The 13,505-nt window shown below is 58.8% G+C and overlaps 1 protein-coding gene across 2 annotated transcripts; it reads right to left on the bottom strand.

Moving 5' to 3' along the window:
* Positions 1–164: 164 nt before the first annotated feature.
* Positions 165–13,440, bottom strand: ABHD16A (abhydrolase domain containing 16A, phospholipase). Of its 2 annotated transcripts, XM_071420516.1 has the most exons (21): positions 13,256–13,440; positions 13,116–13,172; positions 11,669–11,735; positions 10,307–10,393; positions 10,139–10,224; positions 9,971–10,047; positions 9,193–9,297; positions 8,831–8,899; positions 8,625–8,670; positions 7,639–7,737; positions 6,996–7,059; positions 6,033–6,082; positions 5,393–5,516; positions 4,507–4,611; positions 2,941–3,004; positions 2,767–2,823; positions 2,183–2,245; positions 1,761–1,837; positions 987–1,085; positions 482–528; positions 165–396 (listed from the first exon to the last, which is right to left on the bottom strand). In XM_071420516.1, exons 1-21 carry the CDS (start codon positions 13,376–13,378, stop codon positions 313–315), a joined length of 1,650 nt encoding a protein of 549 aa, XP_071276617.1. In that variant the 5' UTR covers positions 13,379–13,440; the 3' UTR covers positions 165–312. The 2 variants fall into 2 exon arrangements, with proteins under 2 accessions (XP_071276617.1, XP_071276616.1); XM_071420515.1 differs by lacking the exon at positions 8,625–8,670 and having other exon boundaries at positions 8,785–8,899.
* Between the last annotated feature and the right edge of the window lie 65 nt (positions 13,441–13,505).

The following is a 13,505-nucleotide window of genomic DNA, read 5'->3' on the forward strand; positions in this document are numbered from 1 at the left end:
AATGAGGGGGCGTGGCCGCGGGGCATTCTGGGATTGGCCACGGGTGAGGGGGGTCCTGGGGGAGTCCCTGTTGTGGGCGTGGCCTGGTGGGCGGGGTCAGCCCTGACCCCGCCCCCTCCCGCAGCCCCTCCCCCCCCGTGCCTTAAGGAGGCGCCGGGACGGAATTTTTACAAAAGAACTTTTAATTAATTAATTCCATAATTAACGAATGAATCACTCTGCGCGCGCTGGGGGAGGGGCGGGGCGGGGCAAGGGGCGGGGTCGTGCGGGTGTGTGGGCGGGGCGATGGGGCGGGGCCGGGAGGGGGCGGGGTCACAGCGCCCAGGGCAGGCGGAAGGCCTGGGGGGGGAGGGGCGTGCAGTGCGAGGCCTCGAAGTTCTGCAGGTGCTGCTGGGCCTGGGGGAGGGGCGGGGGCGTGGTCAGCGCCGGGGCCACGCCCACCGGCCCCGCCCACCCCGCCCCAGGCCCCGCCCACACTCACCAGGTACAGCGCCAGCTGCCGGCGCTGGGCGGGGCTCAGGTCCTCGCCTGCAAAGGGGGCGGGGCCAAGGTCAGGGGGTGTGGCCAGGGCCACGCCCGGTTTGTGATTGGTTGCTCTCCCAGACCCGGCAGCCAATCGCTGCTGATTCCTGCCACGCCCTGCGCCCCCATTGGCTGCTCATTGCATCACCCAGCGAGGCCCCGCCCACACCCAGCCACGCCCTATTAGGCTCCGCCCATCGCGGCCCTGCCCTGACCCAGCCGCCAAGGGAAAGGGGGCGGTGCAAATGCCTCCAACTCCCCCTGGCCCCCGCCCCTGTGCCTTCCTGGCCCCGCCCACCGCCAGCCCCGCCCACCGCCGTGAAGCCCCGCCCACCGATGGCCCAGGGGAAGGGGGGGCTCCGGTCCCAAGCCCAGGCCTGGAGCTGCTCCCACCCCAGCTCTGACCCCGCCCACACCCAGCCCCGCCCTGTTAGGCCCCGCCCACCCCGTGAGGCCCCGCCCACCGATGGCCCAGGGGAAGGGGGGGCTCCGGTCCCCCGCCCACTCCCGGAGCCGCCCCCGGCACCAGCGCTCGTCGGGGGGGGAGCGGCGCAGAACGGAGCCTGCGGGAACGGGAGAAAAGCGGGAATTAGGGACCGGAAACCGGGAACAGGGAAACGCAGAGTGACACCCAAAAACGGGGCTGGGACACAGAAACGGGAAATTAGAACCCAAAATTGGGAATTTAGAACCCAAAAATGGGAATTAGGGACCCGAACCCGGGGCTGGAACAGGGAAACCGAGAGTTACACCCCAGATATGGGGCTGGAGCATGGAAACGGGAGTTTAGAACCCAAAAATGGGGAATTAGAACCCAAAAATGGGGAATTAGGACCCAAAAACGGGAATTTTAGAATAGGAAAATGGTGGCTTGCAACCCGAAAATGGGAACTGGAGTTAGGACACGAAATGGGGATTTGGAACCTAAAACTGAAGAGTTTGAGCCCTAAAATGGGCGTTGGGATAAAAAAACCGGAAACTTGAAACCCCAAAATTGGTGATTTAACCCCGGAACTGCCAAACTGGACCCCAAAAACGGGGGTGGAACCCCAAAAACGGGCGGGTCCCACCCAAATTTGGGGGCGGAGGGGTCACTCGCTCTGCTCCTCGGGGGTCGCACAGGGGGGGTCAGGGGTCACTCAGGGGTCACTCAGGGGTCAGGGGTCACTCGCTCTGCTCCTCGGGGGTCACACAGGGGTCAGGGGTCACACAGGGGTCAGGGGTCAGGGGTCACTCACTCTGCTCCTCGGGCGTGGCCGCCTCCAGCCACTCCCGCACCGCCCCCAGCCCCTCCTCCGCCATCACCTTGGGGTACCTGGGGGGAAACGGGGCAGGAGGGGGGGTCAGGGACCCCAAAATCCACCCGGGACCCCCCCAAAACGCCCAGGGAACCCCAAAACCCCCAGGGATCCCCCAAAAACCCACCCAGGACCCCCCAAAACCCCCAGGGATCCCCAAAACCCCCAGGGATCCCCCAAAACCCACCCGGGACCCCCCAAACCTCCCCAAATTCCCCAAATTGCCCCCAATCTGCGCCCCCAAAACCCCACTCAGAACCCCCCAAACACCCCCAGTTCTGCCCCAGACCCCTCCCAGCCCCCCAAATCCCCCCAATTTCCCCAATTTCCCCAATTTCCCCCATTTCCCCCCGTTTCCCCACCGGTGCTGCAGCAGTTTGAGCAGGAGGTCGTTGCCCCGGTTGGAGGCGATGTCATCGGGGGTCCTGGGGGGACACGGGGGCGGTTGGGGGGTCCTGGGGGGGCTCAGGGGGGTCCCCAGAGGGTCCTGAGGGGGTTTGGGGGGGTCCTGGGGGGTCCCCAAGGGCGTTTGGGGGGGCCTGGGGGCGTTTGGGGGGTCCCAGAGGGGTCTGAGGGTGGTTTTGGGTGTCCCAGGGAGGTTTTGGGGGATTTTTGGGGGTCCCAGGGTGGTTTTGGGGGTGGTTTTGGGGTCCCAAGGGAATTTGAGAGGTTTGGGGTTGTTTTGGGGTGGTTTTGGGGGTTTTTGGGGTGGTTTTGGGGGGTTTTTGGGGTCCCAGGGGAATTTGAGTGGTTTTGGGTTGTTTTGGGGTTGTTTTGGGGTGGTTTTGGGGCGGATTTCGGGTTGGATTTGGGGTGGTTTTGGGGGTTTTTGGGGTGGTTTTTGGGTCCCAAGGGAATTCGAGAGGTTTGGGGTTGTTTTGGGGTGGATTTGGAGTTTTTTTTGGGTGGTTTTTGGGGTGGTTTTGGGAGTTTTTGGGACTCTCACGTGGTGGTGATGATCTCGTCCTTGGTGCGCCGCACCAGCAGCACGGGGCCCTGGTACCTGGGGGGGAATTTTGGGGGGGAATTTGGGGGTCCCCAAAAGGCCAGGGGTGTTTTTGGGGTATTTTTGGGGTATTTTTGGATATTTTTGGGGTGTTTTTGGGTGTTTTCGGGGTACCTGCAGAGCTGCTCGGCGTTGTTGAGGTTCAGGTGCTCCCGAACCGTCTGGGTCACCAACTCCCCTGGGGGGCAGAGTCGGGTTTGGGGGGATTTGGGGGAATTTGGGGGGATTTTGGGGAATTTTGGGGGGGATTTGGGGATTTTGGGGTTTCTGGGGGGGATTGAGGGGGTCTGGGGGGGATTTGGGGGGGATTTTGGAGCTTTTTGGGGTTTTTTTGGGGGGTATTTGGGGGGTTTTTGGGAGAGTTTTTGAGTGGGTTTGGGGGAGTTTGGGTTTTTTGGGGTATTTGGGAGGGGATTTGGGGATTTTGGGGGGCTTTTGGCAGAGTTTTGGGGGGATTTGGGATTTTTTGGGTAAATTTTGGAGGGATTTTGGGGTTTTTGGGGGAGGTTGGGGGGGATTTTTGGGTTTTTTTTCGGGGGGTTTGAAGGTTTTTGGGGGGATTTTGGGGTTTGGGGAGGATTTGGGACTTTTGGGTAAGATTGAGGGGTTTGGAGGAATTTGGGGGGGATTTGGGGGGAATTTGGGGGGGGTTTATCTGGGTTGGGGAATTTTTGGGGGGATTTTGGAGGGATTTGGGGTTTTTGGAAGGGTTTTGGGGGGATTTGGGGGTGGCTTTTGGGGGCGTTTTTGGGGGTATTTTTAGGGTTGTTTTTGGTGTGATTTAGGGTTTTTTTGGGGGATGTTTTTGGGGGTGTTTTTGTGGGCATTTTTAGGTAGTTTTTGGGGTATTTTTAGGTAGTTTTTGGGGTGTTTTTAGGGATGTTTTTGGGGGTGTTTTAGGGGTTTTCAGAGGTTTATTTGGGGGGATTTTTTGAGACCTTTTTGGAGGTGTTTTTGGTGTGATTTAGGGGGTGTTTTTAGTAATGATTTTGGGGTATTTTGGGGTGGTTTTGGAATAATTTTTGGTGTGATTTAGGGTTTTCTTGGGGGGTGTTTTTGGGGGGTTTTTAGGAGCTTTTTGGGGAGATTTTTGGGGTATTTTGGGGTATTTTTTGGGCTGTTTTGGGATGGTTTTTTGGGGTATTTTGGGGTATTTTTTGGGCTGTTTTGGGATGGTTTTTTGGGGTATTTTTAGGGCTGTTTTGGGATGGTTTTTTGGGGTATTTTGGGGTATTTTTAGGGCTGTTTTGGGATGGGTTTTTTGGGGGTTTTTGGGGTATTTTTAGGGCTGTTTTGGGATGGTTTTTTGGGGTGTTTTGGGGTATTTTTAGGGCTGTTTTGGGATGGTTTTTTGGGGTATTTTTAGGGCTGTTTTGCGATGGTTTTTGGGCTGTTTTGGGATGGTTTTTGGGGTGTTTTGGGATGGTTTTTTGGGGTATTTTTTAGGCTGTTTTGGGGTATTTTTGGGGTATTTTTAGGGCTGTTTTGGGATGGTTTTAGGGCTGTTTTGGGATGGTTTTTGGGGGTATTTTGGGGTATTTTTAGGGCTGTTTTGGGATGGTTTTAGGGCTGTTTTGGGATGGTTTTTGGGGTGTTTTTAGGGCTGTTTTGGGATGGCTTTTTGGGGTGTTTGGGGGTATTTTTAGGGCTGTTTTGGGCTGTTTTTGGGGTGTCACTCACGCCAGCTGCGGGGCAGCACCTTCAGGGCCAGGGGCACGAGGTCGTCGAAGGAGGCGTCGAGGACGAGACCCCCGAGCTCGGGGTAGGACATGGCGGCCCAGGTGGCTGGGGGGCAAAAATGGGTCAGAATCACCCAAAAATGGGTCAGAATCACCCAAAAATGGGTCAGAATCACCCAGAAATGGGTCAGAACAGCCCAAAATGGGCCCCAAATGGGTCAGAACTGCCCAAAATGGGTCAGAACCACCCAAAATGGGCCCAAAATGGGTCAGAATCACCCAAAAATGGGCCCAAAATGGGTCAGAACTGCCCAAAATGGGTCAGAACCACCCCAAAATGGGTCAGGATCAGAACTGCCCAAAATGGGTCAGAATAGCCCCAAAATGGGTCAGAACACCCCAAAAATGGGTCAGAACTGCCCCAAAATGGGTCAGGATCAGAACTGCCCCAAAATGGGTCAGAACCGCCCCAAAATGGGTCAGAACTGGCCCAAAATGGGTCAGAAATCCAAAAAATGGATCAGAACAGCCCCAAAATGGGTCAGAACACCCAAAAATGGGTCAGAACACCCAAAAATGGGTCAGAAAAGCCCCAAAATGGGTCAGGGGTTAGGGATTGGCCCCAGTGCCCCCCCAGTTCCCTCCCAGTATAAACCAGTAACCCCACACCCCCATTAACCCCTTCCAGCCCCTTCCCAGTCCCTCCCAGTACAACCCAGTGACCCCCAAACCCCCCATTAACCCTTTCCCAGTTTGCCCAGTTTGCCCAGTACCGGTGAAGCCCCCGATGGACGATTCCCCCAGTGCTCCCAGTACAACCCAGTGACCCCAAATCCCCCATTAACCCTTTCCCAGCCCTTTCCAGCCCCTCCCAGTTTGCCCAGTACCGGTGAAGCCCCCGATGGACCAGGCGTACACCACGATGCTGGGGGGGGCGAAGCGCAGCTGCTGCAGCGCGAAACGAACCACGACATCCATGGCATTGGCCTCGCTCTGGGGCAGGGGCACACCCTGGAAACGGGGTCAGGGGGACCCCAAAAACTGCGTCAGCACCCCCAAAAACCCCCACAAAAAACCTGGGGTTCAGGGACCCCAAAAAACCCCAAAAAACCCGGGGTTCAGGGACCCCAAAAAACCCCAAAAAACCCCAAAAATCCCGGGGTTCAGGGACCCCCAAAAACCCCAAAATTTCCCCGGGACCCCCCCAAACCCCCCCCATTTCTGTACCCACAGCGTTGGACTCCGGAACCCAAAATGGGGGGGTCAGGGGTCCCCAAAATCCCCCCCAAAACCCCTCCAGGACCCCCCAAGATTTCTTCACTCATGGCATTGGATTCACTCTGGAACCCAAAATGGGAGTCAGGGGTCCTCAAAATCCCCCCCAAATCCCCCCCAAATCCCTCCAGGACCCCCCAAAATCCCCAAAATCCCCCCCAAAATCCCCCCAAATCCCTCCAGGACCCCCTCAAACCCCCCAGGACCCCCCGAATGCCCCCCAAATCCCCCCCAAATTCCCCCCAGACTCACGGTGCTGCCTCCGAATCCGGGGTGGTTCCAGCCCAGCACCGAGAACCCGGCTGGGGAGAGGGGGAGGGGTCACGGGGGGGTCACGGGGGGGTCACGGGGGGTCACGGGGGGGTCACGGGGTCATGGGGTCACAGGAGGGGTCACGGGGTCAGTGCTGGGGCAGCAAGAACCCCCCCAAAAAATGTCCTGGGGTCGGTTTTGGGGTCCCTGGGGGGGGAGTTTTGGGGTCTGGGGTCAGTTTTGGGGTTCTGGAGGGGTCTGGGGTCAGTTTTGGGGTCCCAAGGGCAGTTTTGGGGTCTGGGGTCGGTTTTGGGGTCCCTAGGGGGGGAGTTTTGGGGTCTGGGGTCAGTTTTGGGGTCTGGGGTCAGTTTTGGGGTCCCAAGGGCAGTTTTGGGTTCTGGGGTCAGATCTGGGGTCCCTGGAGTGGTTCTGGGGGCAATTTTGGGGTCCCAGCGGGGTCCCAGGATTAATTTTGGAGTCTGTGGTCGTTTTTGGGGTCCTGGGGAGGGTCCCTGGGGTCATTTTTGGGTCTGGGGTCCGTTTTGGGGTCATTTTTGGGGGTCTGGGCTCATTTTCGGGGTCAGTTTTTGGGTCCGTTTTGGGTCTGGGGTCAGTTTTGGGGTCCGTTTTGGGGGTCTGGGGTCCGTTTGGGGTCAGTTTTTGGGGTCTGGGGTCATTTTCGGGGTCCGTTTTGGGTCTGGGGTCAGTTTTTTGGGTCTGGGGTCCGTTTTTGGGTCATTTTTTGGGTCTGGGGTCAGTTTTGGGGTCAGTTTTGGGTCCGTTTTGGGTCCGTGTTTTGGGTCTGGGGTCCGTTTTGGGTCAGTTTTGGGTCTGGGGTCCGTTTTGGGTCTGGGGTCCGTTTTGGGTCTGTGTTTTGGGTCTGGGGTCCGTTTTGGGTCAGTTTTGGGGTCAGTTTTGGGTCCGTTTTGGGTCCGTGTTTTGGGTCTGGGGTCGGTTCCGTACCCTCCAGGGGGGTGCTCAGGCACCCGACCTCGTAGAAGCCAGCATTGCCCTCGCAGCAAATGACCTGGGGGGGACGGGGCTCAGGGACCCTCCCCAAAATCCCCGGGACCCTCCCCAAAACCCCCCAAAATACCCGGGACCCTCCCCAAGACCCCCCAAAATACCCCAGGACCCCCAAAATACCTGGGATCCTCCCCAAAATCCCTGGGACCCCCAAAATGCCCCCAAAATCCCTGGGACCCTCCCCAAAACCCCCCAAAAACCCTGGGACCCTCCCTAAATCCCCCTCAAAATCCCCCGGGACCCTCCCCAAAATCCCCTCAAAACCCCCTGGGACCCCCCAAATCCCCCCAAGACCCCCCAAGCCCCCTCCACATCCCCCAAATTCCCCCAAATTCACCCCAAACCCCCTCTAGGGACCCTCTGGGACCCCCCAGAGCCCCCCCCAAACCCCCTCCACACCCCCCAAATTCACCCCAAAGCCCTCCAGGGACCCCCAGAACCTCCCCAAAATCCCCCTAAAATGCCCCCAAAATCCCCCCAAAACCCCCCCAAAGCCCCCCAAAACCTCCCCCAAATTCCCTCAGAGCCCCCCCAGGACCCCCGGGACCCCCAAAGCCCCCCCAGGACCCCCCCCCCATACCAGGGTGTCCCCGCGGGGGTCCCGGCCCCTCCTGTCGATGACCATGGCGTCGATCTCGTTCCCATCGCAGGCCAGGAGCTTCACCCGCTGCCCCCCAAACTGGAAATGGGGCAAAAATGGGGCAAAAATGGGGAAAATGGGGCAAAATGGGGTCAGGAGGGCAATGGGAGCTTCACCCGCTGCCCCCCAAACTGGGCAAAAAACGGGGAAAATGGGCAAAAATGGGGCAAAAATGGGGGAAATGGGGCAATGGGAGCTTCACCCGCTGCCCCCCGAACTGGGAATGGGGCAAAATGGGGGAAAATGGGGCAAAAATGGGGCAAAAACGGGAAAATGGGGCAATGGGAGCTTCACCTGCTGCCCCCTGAACTGGGAATGGGGAAAAAATGGGGCAAAAATGGGGCAAAAATGGGGCAAAAATGGGGGAAATGGGGCAATGGGAGCTTCACCCGCTGCCCCCCCAAACTGGGAATGGGGCAAAAAATGGGGAAAATGGGCAAAAATGGGGCAAAAATGGGGGAAATGGGGCAATGGGAGCCTCACCCGCTGCCCCCCGAACTGGGAAAATGAGGGGAAAATGGGGGAAAATGGGTATTTTGGGGTAAGTTTAGGATATTTTGGGGTGTGTTTATGATATTTTTGGGTCTCTCACCTGCTCAATGAGCCGCGCCTGCCCCTGCAGCAGGGCGGGGTGTGTTGCAGGATATCTCAGCAATATTTTAGTGTAACTTAATGATATTTTGGATTATGTTTATGATATTTTGGGATATGTTTATGATATTTTGGGGTATATTCAGGATATTTTGGGTCTCTCACCTGTTCAATGAGCCTGGCCTGGCCCTGCAGCAGCGCCGGCAGCAGCGCCCTCTGCAGCAGGGCCGGGTGCATTGCAGGATATCTCAGGGATATTTTGGGATATGTTTATGATATTTTGGGATATGTTTATGATATTTTGGGGTATATTCAGGATATTTTGGGTCTCTCACCTGTTCAATGAGCCGGGCCTGCCCCTGCAGCAGCGCCGGCAGCAGCGCCCTCTGCAGCAGGGCTGGGTGTATTGCAGGTGATCTCAGGGATATTTTGGAACAAGTTCATGATATTTTGGGATATATTTAGAATATTTTGGGGTAAGTTTGGGTCTCTCACCTGCTCGATGAGCCGGGCCTGGCCCTGCAGCAGCGCCGGCAGCAGTGCCCTCTGCAGCAGCCGCACCGAGCCCGGGAACAGCATCCGCCGGCCCAGGGTGTGGGCCAGGAGCAGCCTGGGGGCGGGGCCGCGTCAGGGACACGCCCAGGGGCGGGGCCAGCATCCCACCCACCCACTGCCAATCACCTCCTTCCCACCCTGACCACACCCCCATGACCCCACCCTCTTTAGCCCCACCCACCTGGGATCACACCCCCGCCCCTCACTTTGCATAGTCCCACCCCCAGGGCACCACGCCCCCACACAGGCTCCACCCACCCGGTATAAAAACCCTCACCCCCTACATGGCCACGCCCACACACAAAAGCCCCGCCCCCGGCGAAGCCCCGCCCCCGAGGCCCCGCCCACCTGACCAGGGCGCACGGAAGCTTCCGGAGCGCGCCCAGGAGCCCCCGGGAGCCCCCCCGGGGCCGGGGCGGGGTCTGGAGCAGCGGCACCGCCCGGGAGCCGCCCCTGGAACCAATCAGAGCTCAGGGGGGGTTTGGGGGGTCCTGGGGGGAAACTGGGGAGGATTTGGGGGTTCCCAGGGGTGGTTTTGGGTATCCCAGTGGTTTTTTGGGGGTTCCCAGGGTGTTTTTTGTGTATCCCAGGGCTGGTTTTTGGGGTCCCCAGGGCGTTTTTGGGGTCCCCAAGGGCGTTTTTGGGGTCCCCAAGGGTGGTTTTTTGATTCCCAGGATGGTTTTTTGTGTATCCCAGGTGGTTTTGGGGTCCCCAGGGGTGGTTTTTGTGTATCCCAGGGGCGTTTTTGGGGTCCCCAGGGGCGTTCTTGGGGTCCCCAGGGCGTTTTTGGGGTCCCCAAGGGTGGTTTTTTGATTCCCAGGATGGTTTTTTGTGTATCCCAGGTGGTTTTGGGGTCCCCAGGGGTGGTTTCTGTGTATCCCAGGGGCGTTTTTGGGGTCCCCAGGGCGTTTTTGGGGTCCCCAGGGCTGGTTTTTGGTCCCCAGGGGTGTTTTTGGGGTCCCCAGGGCTGGTTTCTCATTCCCCAGGGCGTTTTTGGGATCCCCAAGGGCATTTTTGGGGTCCCCAGGGGTGTTTTTGGGGTCCCCAGGGCCGTTTTTGGGGTCCCCCGGGGCGTTTTTGGGGTCCCCAGGGCCGTTTTGGGGGCCGTTTTGGGGCCGTCTCTGACCAGGCGGGGCCGGCGCTGTCCCAGCGGAAATCCACGGGCCAGCTGCGGAAGTCGAAGGTGTAGAGGCCGAGTTTGCGCTGGGGAGGGGCAGAAGGGACACCTGAGACCCCCCCCGAGCCCCGGGGGTCCCCAGGAGCGCCCCCCGAGCCCCCCCTCCCCAGTGCCCACCTTGCTCTCGGGGCTGCCCGAGCGGTGGCTCTCCTCCAGCACCGCGATGAACTCCAGGTACTGCGGGTTGCTCCAGCGGCCCAGCCCTGCAGGGGAGGGGGCACGGGGGCGTTTGGGGGCGCTCTGGGGGTCCCCGGGGGTCGCAGAGCCCCCCCAGAGCTCCCTCACCTCGCAGGCAGGCGACGCCGGCGAGGAGCAGCCCCAGGGTGGCGGCGCAGTGGGACAGGGGCACCACGCGGGACATGGTCAGGAGGCCTGGGAGGGGGAAACGGGCCGAGAATGGTCTGAGAACGGCCCGAAAACGGCCCAAAATCACCCCAGAAACAGCCTGAGAACAGCCTGAGAACAGCCCAAAACTGCCATAAAATCACTCCCAAAAACAGCCTGAGAACGGCCTGAAAACAGCCTGAAAACAGCCTGAAAACAGCCTGAAAATGGCCTGAGAACAGCCCAAAATCACCCCAAAAACAGCCTGAGAACAGCCTGAAAATAGCTCAAATGCATCCCAAAACTGCCATAAAATCACTCCCAAAAACAGCCCGAAAACAGCCCAAAACCAGCCTGAGAACAGCCTGAGAACGGCCTGAGAACAGCCCAAAACTGCCAAAAAATCACTCCCAAAAACAGCCTGAGAACGGCCTGAGAACGGCCTGAGAACGGCCTGAAAATGGCCTGAGAACAACCCGAAAACAGCCCAAAACAAGCCTGAAAACAGCCTGAGAACGGCCTGAAATCACCCCAATAACAGCCTGAGAACAGCCCAAACGCATCCCAAAAATGCCATAAAAACACCTCCCAAAAACACCCCAAAACCAGCCTGAGAACAGCCTGAAAACAGCCCAAACACATCCCAAAAATGCCATAAAATCACTCCCAAAAACACCCCAAAATCATCCCAAAATCAGGCTGAAAACACCCCAAAATCACCCCAAAGGCATCCCAAAAATGCCATAAAATCACCTCCCAAAACCACCCCAAAAACAGGCCGAAAACACCCCCAAAACCGACCCAAACACAGCCTGAAAACACTCCAAAAATACCCCAAATGCATCCCAAAAATATGATAAAATCACCTCGCAAAAGCACCCAAAAATCACCCCAAAACCAGGCTGAAAACACCCCCAAAATCAACCCAAACACAGCCCAAAACCAGCCTAAATACACACCAAAAATACCCCAAATCCATCCCAAAAACACCATAAAATCATGTCCCAAAACCACCCCAAAATCACCCCAAAATCAACCCCCAAAGTAACCCAAAAACACCCCACAAGATCACCCCCAAACCAACCCAAACACACCCCAAAAACCAACCCAAAACCACCCCAAAATCAACCGCACAGACCCCCCCAAAATCCCTCACTGAGACCCCCCAAACCACCCCAAATATCCCCAAAATACCCCCCAGAGACCCTCAAAACCCCCCAAATATCCCCCAAAACACCCCCAAATCCCCCTCAACCCCCCCCAAATTCCCCTCAAACCCCCCCAAATCCCCCTTCGAGCCCCCCAGGTGAGCCCCCCGCCCACCTTTTCGGTACAGGTAGAGCACGGCCAGGGGAGAGGCGTAGTACGAGATGGACCAGAGCACCGAGGCCTGCGGGACCCCCAAAATGGGACCCCTGAGACCCCCAGGGACCCCCAAATGGGACCCCTGAGACCCCCAAAATGGGACCCCTGAGACCCCCGAATGGGACCCCTGAATGGGACCCCTGAGACCCCCAAATGGGACCCCCAAAATGGGACCCCTGAGACCCCCAGGGACCCCCAGATGGGACCCCTGGGACCCCCGAGACCCCAAAATGGGACCCCCAAACGGGACCCCTGAGACCCCCAAATGGGACCCCTGAGACCCCCAAATGGGACCCCAAAATGGGACCCCTGAGACCCCCAAACGGGACCCCTGAGACCCCCAAATGGGACCCCCAAAACGGGACCCCTAAGACCCCCGGGGACCCCCAAATGGGACCCCTGAGACCCCCGAAAGGGACCCCTGAGACCCCCGAATGGGACCCCCAAAACGGGACCCCTGAGACCCCCGAATGGGACCCCTGAGACCCCCAAATGAGACCCCAAAATGGGACCCCTGAGACCCCCAAATGGGACCCCTGAGACCCCCAAACGGGACCCCTGAGACCCCCGAATGGAACCCCCAAATGGGACCCCTGAGACCCCCGAATGGAACCCCCAAACGGGACCCCTGAGACCCCCAAACGGGACCCCTGAGACCCCCGAATGGGACCCCCAAAATGGGACCCCTGAGACCCCCAGGGACCCCCAGAACGGGACCCCTGAGACCCCCAAATGGGACCCCCAAAATGGGACCCCTGAGACCCCCAAGTGGGACCCCCAAACGGGACCCCTGAGACCCCCGGGATAGGGAAATTGTGGAAAATTCGGGGGGAAATTTGGGGAAATTTTGGGGGGGGGTCTCAGGGTGGGGTTTTGCGGGTCTCTGCGTTGGGTTTTTTGGGGGGTGTCTGTGTTGGTTTTGGGGTGGATTTCTGGGGGAATTGGGGGAGAAATTGGGGGGGTCTCGGGGGTTTATGGGATGGTTTTGGGGGGGGTCTCTGAGTTGGTTTTGGCGATCTCAATGAGAGGTTTTTGGGGGGTTTTTGGGGATATCTGGGTGGGTTTTTGGAGATCTCTAGATTGTTTTTTAGGTTGTTTTTTGGGGGTATCTGGGGGAGTTTTGGGGTGTTTTTTGGGGGTATCTGGGTGGGGTTTTTTGGAGATCTCTAGGTTGGTTTTTAGGTTATTTTTTAGGGGCATCTGGGGGGGTTTTGGGGGTGCTTTTTGGGGGTATCTGAAGGAGTTTTCGGGGTGTTTTCTGAGGGTTTCCGCGTTGGTTTTTTTGGGGGTATCTGGGGCCTTTTCGGGGTATTTTTTGGGGGGTGAAACCAGGGCAAATGGGGGTAAATCGGGGAGAATCGGGTCCAGCCGGGGTCAAACCGGTGTCGGTGTCCCCCGGTCTCACCAGGGCCAGGACGCTGTCCGTGTGCTTCTCCAGCCCCCGCGGTTGGTAATACGAGTCCTGCGGGGGGAACGGGGGGCACCGGGGGTCAGCGGGGCCGCGCCGTCCCCATGGCAACCGCCCCGCGCCTTCCCGCGCCTCACCCAGGCCGGTTCCCCGCGCTCGGTGCTGCCGCCGCCGCCGCTCCCCGGGGCCGGCCCGGGCGGCCGGGGCCGATGGACCCGGTAAAGCCGCGGGCCCAGGACGCAGCTGAGGAGCTTCGCCATGACGGCGGCGCCGGAAGTGGCGGCGCTTCCGGGTAGCGGCACTTCCGGGGCGAGACCGGAACCGACGGCGAAGCCCCTCCCACTTTATCGGGGGTATTATGGGAGCGGGGCGGGACAAAATGGCGGC

This window comes from Agelaius tricolor, unplaced genomic scaffold (genome assembly GCF_023055355.1).
Source record: "Agelaius tricolor isolate 1412-34295 unplaced genomic scaffold, bAgeTri1.0.p SCAF_146, whole genome shotgun sequence".
NCBI classification, from domain to species: Eukaryota; Metazoa; Chordata; class Aves; order Passeriformes; family Icteridae; genus Agelaius; species Agelaius tricolor.